At 53.5% G+C, this 7,889-nt stretch overlaps 1 protein-coding gene across 1 annotated transcript; it reads left to right on the forward strand.

Annotated features, from left to right (window-relative positions):
• Positions 1–5,773: 5,773 nt before the first annotated feature.
• On the forward strand, positions 5,774–7,889 carry Fut7 (fucosyltransferase 7). The gene is made up of 3 exons (XM_029567747.1): positions 5,774–5,807; positions 6,157–6,243; positions 6,347–7,889. Exons 2-3 carry the CDS (start codon positions 6,231–6,233, stop codon positions 7,360–7,362), a joined length of 1,029 nt encoding a protein of 342 aa, XP_029423607.1. The 5' UTR covers positions 5,774–5,807; positions 6,157–6,230; the 3' UTR covers positions 7,363–7,889.

Genomic DNA, 7,889 nt, shown 5'->3' on the forward strand with positions numbered 1-7,889 from the left:
TGCCGGCATTGCACGACATGGGTGCACTTACTTTCATGCAGGCAATTCACGCATACACATAAAATAAAAATAAATATTTTAAAAATTAAAGGGCTGGAGAGATGGCTTAGCGGTTAAGAGCACTGATTGCTCTTGCTGCAGAGGACCCGGGTTCGATTCCCAGCAACCACATGGCAGCCATGAACCATCCTTGACTCCAGTTCCAGGGGAATCTGATGCCCTCTTCTGATCTCCGCACCACTGCATGACACGGGTGCACTCACATACTTGTAGGCAGTACACTTATACATAAAAACTAGCAAGCAGCAGGTAGATAGATGATAGATAAAGGTAGATGATAGATGATAGATAACAAAATATCAAATTGAATGTTCAAAATATTCAGCAAAAATCTACTAGGGAACCCCTGTTGAGACAGCTGGAGTTCCCATAGAGAATCCTGGGCAGAGCAGAGTGTCCCCTCAGCTGAGGCTTCCATGTAAAAGAACAAATAACAGCAGAAAGGTGACATCATCAATCAGGGGCTTAAAACAGAAACCACTGAGGAAGTAGAGATGGTCAGCTGGAGTTCCTAATTGAGCTCTATCTGTCTGTCTATCTACCTATTACTTGCTATTTATTCTTTCGCTTTGACTTGCTATATACTTGATAAACTCACCCTGAGCTGAGCGTTCGATGACTGAACTTCCGGCTTCTTAGTCCCACCACAGGCACTTTTATATCATGGTATAAATAATAGTAGCATCTGTTGGAAATGGTTTACCTGTTTCACTGTTCCCAAGAACACAATGCTTTTTCTCTTGGGCTGTTTTACTGTTCTTTTCCTGCTTGTCACAAAGTTAGGGTGCCAGGCCATGCCCAGATAAGAGAGCTTGAGGACACTTTGATACAAATATGCTTGGGTCTGAAATGGGTGGAGGTAATATGTCAGCTTCTCAGTGAGTTCAAACAGCATACAACAATTTACCAATATAATGTACGTTACACACTCTCATACGTGGATTAAGGTGTGTGTGGGTTGGGGGGTGGTAATATGTGGTCAAGGTGCTGAAATCAGGATATCACTAGACTGAAGAACAAGGTTAATTAGCCAGACCTGTCTAATCTGTTGAGGTCAGGGAGGGGCAAAGGTTGTGTTCAAAAGCCCCTCAGTGTTTGCTGAGGTGGGGGTGCAGGCTTCAGATAGCCTTGCAATTGGGGAGACAAAGCCGGTTAAGCACCAGCAGGCCCTGAAGTGTGGTGGACAAGACTGGTAGAAAAGTTACCAACCCTGTTGGAAGCTACTGTTTTATCCCAATTAGTGTATTTGGCGGGCCAGAGTGCCCCACACCAGGGAATTCCCCCTCACTCAGCTGTGACTCTGGGCTGGCCCTCAGTATAAGCCTGTTTCTCTCTGGGCACTGGTGTGGGGGATGGGCAAAGGGGAAGCCAAGAACCAGGCATGGCACATGAATGCCCGTTGTTACTTATCTGCCTTCAGGGGAGATAACCACAGAGAAGTGGGATGCAGAGAGATGTAGGCCTTATCCAGGGCACAGGGCAGCCTGGTCCTCAACACCTGTGTCTCACTGGTGGGACTACAGTCCAGGGGGCTTCTCGGAGCTCCAGGGTCATTCTTGGAGAGAGTCATAACATTTCTAACACTACCCCTGTGGGTCTGTTCTGGGGTCTACTTTTCTGACATTTTGAGCTGCTCCCTACTTTGCAGTGCAAGTGGGCAACTCTGGGGTCTGTAGGGGCTTGGAGACCCAGCTCCTAGGCAAGGAGCCTTGCTCGACCTTGACCAGGATCACTTTACCTTCTTTCCCTACAGCAATAGCTCTGCTGTTCTGTCCCTGTCCCAGGGTCCCTGCTGAGAGGCACCTTGCCTGGCTCCAGCAAGAGGCCAGTTTCACTATAGCCCCTGGGTAGACTTGGCAGAGGCTGAGCCCACCTGAGTCTTCTTCAGGCCTGGCTGCTAAGATCCAACCTCCTCTACCTGCTTCTTACTAGAGGAAGCCCAGTGGGATACATCTGTGTTTCAGGCACCTCTCTGACTTGCTCAGCTGCTTGTCTTATGCAGCCCAGATCCACCTGCCATCCAGGGATGGCACCACCCACAGCAGGCTGGACCCTCCTACACCAATCAGCAATCAAAAGAATGCCCTGGGCTGGAGAGTTGGCTCAGCGGTTAAGAGCACTGACTGATCTTACAGAGGACCCAGGTTCAATTCCCAGCATCCATATGGTGGCTAACAACCATCCATAACTCCAGTTCCAGAGGATCTGATGCCTCCTTCTGACCTCCACAGGCATTACACGACACTGGTGCAACTTACACACATGCAGGCAATACACTCATACACATAAAATTTAAAAAATAGTAAAAATAATTTTAAAAATGCCCCATAGCATGCCCATAGGTCAATCTGATGGAGGAAATTCCTCAGTTACTCAAGGTTCTGTCTTCCAAGGTGTATCTAGATTTGTATCATGTTGACAGTAACTATCACACTGCTTTTGCAGAGGATCAGAGTTCAGTTCCCAGCACCAACATCAGGCGACTTAACAACTGTCTGCAACTCCAGCTCCAAGGGATATGATGCCCTCTTCCAGCCTCCGTGGGCACCAGCACACACATGCACAAAATAAATAAATTAAATAAATAAATAAGATAAATAAAAATAAAAAACATCTTTTAAAAAAAGTGGAGCCTGGAGAGATGGCTCAGTGGTTAAGAGCACTGACTGCTCTTGCAGAAGACCTGGGTTTGATTCCCAGCATCACATGAAGGCTAGCCACTGTCAGTAACTCCAGTTCCAGCATATCAGACACCCTCTTCTGGCCTCTGCAGGCATTGCGTGTATGTGTGTGTACCTGTATACATATAGGTAAAACACTCATACACATAAAATAAAAATAAAATTAATTAAAAAATTTTTTTGTCTTTTCGAGACAGGGTCTCCCTGTAGCCCCAGCTGACCTGAACTCACTATGTAGACCAGGCTGGCCTTGAACTCCCAGAGATCCGCCTGCCTCTGCCTCCCGAGTTCTGGGACTAAAGGTGTGTGCCACCATGCCCAGCCAAATTTTAAAAAAATTAAAAGGTGGAGAGTGATTGAGGAAGACACTAGATGTCGACTTCTAGCCTCCACAAGTACACACATGTGCACACGTACTCACACACACACGCACACCCCCAGCCTCTCAGCTTTACCCTGGATATCCTCAGCCCCTGGCAACCTGTCGGGGGAAGGGAGAAGTGGCCTTAGTTGCAGCCCCCCGACCAGCTGTGTAGCCCAGAGAAGCATGTCCTGGCTCAGAACAGAAAAAGACATGCAAAACCTGGGGTTCGGTACACTGTTCCCCAGAGAACCAGCACTCTGCAGATCCTGTAGCTAGTCCAAGAACAGCACTTGGACAAGAACAAGGACACGCTCCCCCCACCATGGATTTAAAGGGAAAGAATGGAGAGGAGAGGCGGGGCCTGCTGAGCAGCCACACCCCTCCCTCAGGCGCCCAGAAGGGTAACCGCTCAGGCCAGCTAACCCCCTGCACTACTTTGTGTCACTCCTGAGCAGCATGCTCCCCACCTAGGTGCCCCTTTCACTGCCTGCGAGCCTCCAAGGCCCCAACTTTATGTACCCACCTTCCCAAAAGCAAGCCCTGAGGGTTCCCAGAGCCCCAGTCCCCAAACCCTAATATATGTGTGTCAGCCCCTTCCTTGGCAAGGAGCAGGCAACTTCTGAGTATAGCCACCAGAGGGCCCTCTAGGCACACAGCAAGCCAGTCTTGGGGGTGGGGGTGGGGAAGATCAGGCAGGCTGGCAGGCTCTGCTGGGCACCCTGAGGCACTCTCAGAGTGAGGCTGCATGTCCCTCACCCTCCTGTGCAGGGGGCAGCAGTCTGCAGGCCTGTGGCCTGCCCTGGTCTGGAGGAGGGTTCATAGGGGTCTCATGAAGGACACAGTGTGTGATCCTGATCCTGTCTGCTCCAGACTGCAGAAGTGGGGTCAGGTATCCATTGTGTCCCAGAGATCCCAGTGAGTCGGGAGGCCTGGGGGGTGGGAAGGGGCAGGTTGAGGCTTTCCCTTTGACTCATGCTCTCTCACCCACCCCTTTTCCTCTTTCATTCTGACCCATTTCTAGGCCAGACTTCTGAGCCTATTTCCCATCTAGCATGTTCTCATGATGGGGGGGGGGAGCACAGCTGCCAACCTGAGCTGGCACAGGGAGGGAGGTGACAGTACCAGGGCAGATGTGGGGGAGTTTCCTTGAAATCCACCCAGGAAGGTAGCTGGCTGTGGGTGTGGGTGAGGCCAGGGCCCCAGCCAGCCTGGCAGCACAAACAGGAAGGACAGCAGGTTCTGGTAGTCAAAAATCTGTGGCCCCAGGCTGGGGGGCCCCTTCCTGCAGCCCCCCCACTGCTTGCTGAGTTCCTGCTACAGGGAGAAGAGGTGGGCTGGGGTAAAGAGATGCCTGAAGCCAGGATGTGGCTCTCTTAGGGTTGACCTGCTTCGGGGAGAGGTCAGGAGAGATGCCAGGGGTGGGGCCAAAGAGGCAGTACCACCATGGTCATCTCATTAAACACTGAGTGGCTAGAAGGGCAAGGGCACAGCTGCCCACTCCATGCCCACCACCTTCTGTCACTCCTCAAGCCAGCTGGATGGTTTCTGAGAGCTCCCACATCCTCCCTTCCCTTTTAGGCATTGCACAAGCTCTCCACCTCAGCCTGGAGGTTCTACCCTGCTGTGCGGGATGGGGCACCTCTGAGGGGGCCAAACAGCACTTGCCTCTGTTCCCACCATGGGTCTGGTGTCAGCTGCCTAGTTCCTGTCTCAACGGCAGCCTTGTCATGTGACACTGTGGCTAGGAGAGGCCAACAGTCCTGGAGGCCCAGGAGTGACACAAGGCAGAACAGAATGGGGTACAGGAGGCCATTCTAAGAGGGACAGTGGAGCAGTGGGCCTGGACAGTAGTTCTTTTCCTTCCAGGACTCCTGGTCTGGAGCTCTGGGACATGGACAGGCCACGCTTCCCATGCCCTTCTTGGGGCTTCTCAGTGTCCTGGACAGCAGAATGTCTGGTGTGGGTGAAGGAAGCTGATGGTCAGCACCTCTGCTAAAGGCTCTGTGTGGGCTGGCCACTCCAGCCTTTCCTGCATGGGGTCACTGCATTTCCAGCTTGGAGGGGTTTCATGAAAGGGGAAGGAACTTGACCTCCAGGCTATAGGCCAGCTCACCAGGGCTGGCTGGAGGGAAGCCAGACAAGCCTTGGACTTTGGGCTGGGACTAGTCTTCCTGTTTCTGGAGTGGACACCAGCCCCCTGCCCACCAGCCTGCCTATCCACGTCAGGAACGCACAGACTCCTTCCCTTTCCACCCTGGAAAGCCCCCTCCTGGGGTAGCAGGAAGGAAGTGACCTGCAGCTCTTCACAGTCCACCCAGGACCTTAGGCCCACCCTTGAGCCTGAGACTTCTATGCCCACAGGTCTTTGGGCAGGGAAAGATGTGCACATCCCCAGCCCTTCCTGGAGTCCTGTGCAGCCCTGGGTTTACCCTCCAAAGCATGTGCTGGGTCTCCTAGGACCTCGACGGGGTCTCTCTCTGGGGATTTCTATTCTGAGGACAAAGCAGTTCCTAGTAGGGGCAAAGGTGGGGTGGAACGGCCTCTTTTAGAGAGCTGAGCTCAGCAGTTTGTCGTGCCTGAGGGTCAGGAAAGCAAGGCCAGCCCAGTGAATGAGTGGGGGAAGTGGGTGACATTACAGGGAGGGGCCCGCTAACCCTTCTGGGGAAGCGCACCTGCTCTGTTCCAGTGCTCTAGGCTGCATGGTAGGTGGTGGCTGGGGCACTACTTATCTGGGGAGGGGGCCACTTCTGTTCAGGGTACTCACATAGTGGCCTTCCCTTCCCTGAGGGTAAGTGGGCCTCCTCCTCCTCCTCCAAATGCCCAGCTGATCATCTCTGGGTACAAGCAAGGGTAGGCAGGGGGCCCTGGCTTGGCCTTCTTCCTGCCTCCATCTCTCTCCCAGCAGTGGAGGGGGTGGATAGCGGTTGATGCCAAGGCTACAGGGGCAGGGTGGGGCAGTAGTGGGAAGGCCCCTGACTTCCCTCACCTTGAGTAGATGAAAGGAGAGTGTCTCAGGACAAGGGCTGAGTTGAGGTGCAGCTGTGATTTCAGGGCGCCTCTGTTGAGGAGGTTGCTGTGATTTGAAAATCTTGATTCCTTGGGTGACTGATTTCAAAAGGCTGTGGATGAATTATGCTGGTGAGTGCCTGACCCTCGGGGAATCCCAGCTGGGGAGGATGGAGATCTGTGGGTGTCCCTGAGCCTTGGGTGACAGGGCCTTTCCTTTCTTATCCTGCTGCAGGATGCAGTCCCACCCGGAGGCTGCGGGCCTGGGGGGTCCTGGCTGGGGGTGCCACTCTCATAGCCCTATGGCTCCTTTGGCTGCTGGGATCAGTTCCTGGGGGTGTCCCAGCACCTCAGCCCATAGTCACTATCCTTATCTGGCACTGGCCTTTCACCAATCGGCCTCCGGAGCTGCCTGGTGACACCTGCACCCACTATGGGATGACCCACTGCCGTCTGAGTGCTAACAGGAGCTTGCTGGCCAGTGCAGATGCTGTGGTTTTCCACCACCGTGAACTGGAGACCCAGCGGTCCCGCCTGCCCCTGGACCAGAGGCCACGGGGGCAGCCCTGGGTCTGGGCCTCCATGGAATCACCCAGCAACACTCGTGGTCTCCATCACCTCCGTGGCATCTTCAATTGGGTGCTGAGCTATCGGCGTGATTCTGATATTTTTGTGCCCTATGGTCGCTTGGAGCGTCACTCTGGGCCCACCCCCCCACTGCCAGCCAAAAGAGGGATAGCCGCCTGGGTAGTCAGCAATTTCCAGGAGCGTCAGAAGCGTGCAAGGCTGTACCGGCAGCTGGCACCTCACCTGCGGGTGGATGTGTTTGGACGTGCCACTGGACGGCCTCTGTGTGTCAACTGTCTGCTGCCCACTGTAGCCCAGTATCGCTTCTATCTGTCCTTTGAGAATTCACAGCACCGAGACTACATCACTGAGAAGTTCTGGCGCAATGCTCTGGCAGCTGGTACTGTGCCTGTGGTGCTGGGACCCCCTCGGGCCACTTATGAAGCTTTTGTACCACCAGACGCCTTTGTACATGTGGATGACTTCAGCTCAGCCCGTGAGCTGGCCGTCTTCCTTACTAGCATGAATGAGAGTCGCTATCATCAATTCTTTGCCTGGCGAAATCGGCTCCAAGTGCGGCTGCTGGGTGACTGGCGGGAGCGTTTCTGCACCATCTGTGCCCGCTACCCCCACCTACCCCGTAGCCAGGTTTATGAAGACCTAGAAGGCTGGTTCCAGGCATGAGCTCCTGATGCCAGGAGAGGCTTTGTGGGTGGAAGGGCTGGATGTTGAAATCAAACCACCAGGCATCCGGCTAACCTGACATAAGGCTAACCCGAGGCTGGGGTCAGCAACCAGGAAGCAAGAACTGAGAACAGGTTGGGCTGGGGAGGCTGCCTGGAGGGGGAAGCTGGTGAACTTTTCAGTAAGGATCTGGGGATGGAGACGAGAGCATGGAGGGAATTAGTGAGGAGCATATTGCATGAGCTAATTGAAGAAAGGTAATGTTGAGTGTGCCCAGACCTACCTTGAACATGCTCATGAATCAAGGCTCAGTTGAAGGAGGGAGGCAGTGCTTTGGGACATCTTGGGCTGTGATTTGTGGGACAAACTCTGGGAGTTTGAACCTCAGTAATCAAGGTGCTGGCCTCAGGGCTGTAGGTGAATATTCTGGAACCCTGAGTACAGACCATGTGGTAGACCGAAGGGTGGGGGAGGGGAAGGACAATATGGGGCTTTCTGCAGACACAGTCTACTCATGGAGAGAGGCG

Source organism: Nannospalax galili, unplaced genomic scaffold (genome assembly GCF_000622305.1).
Source record: "Nannospalax galili isolate Female #2095 unplaced genomic scaffold, S.galili_v1.0 scaffold1421, whole genome shotgun sequence".
NCBI classification, from domain to species: Eukaryota; Metazoa; Chordata; class Mammalia; order Rodentia; family Spalacidae; genus Nannospalax; species Nannospalax galili.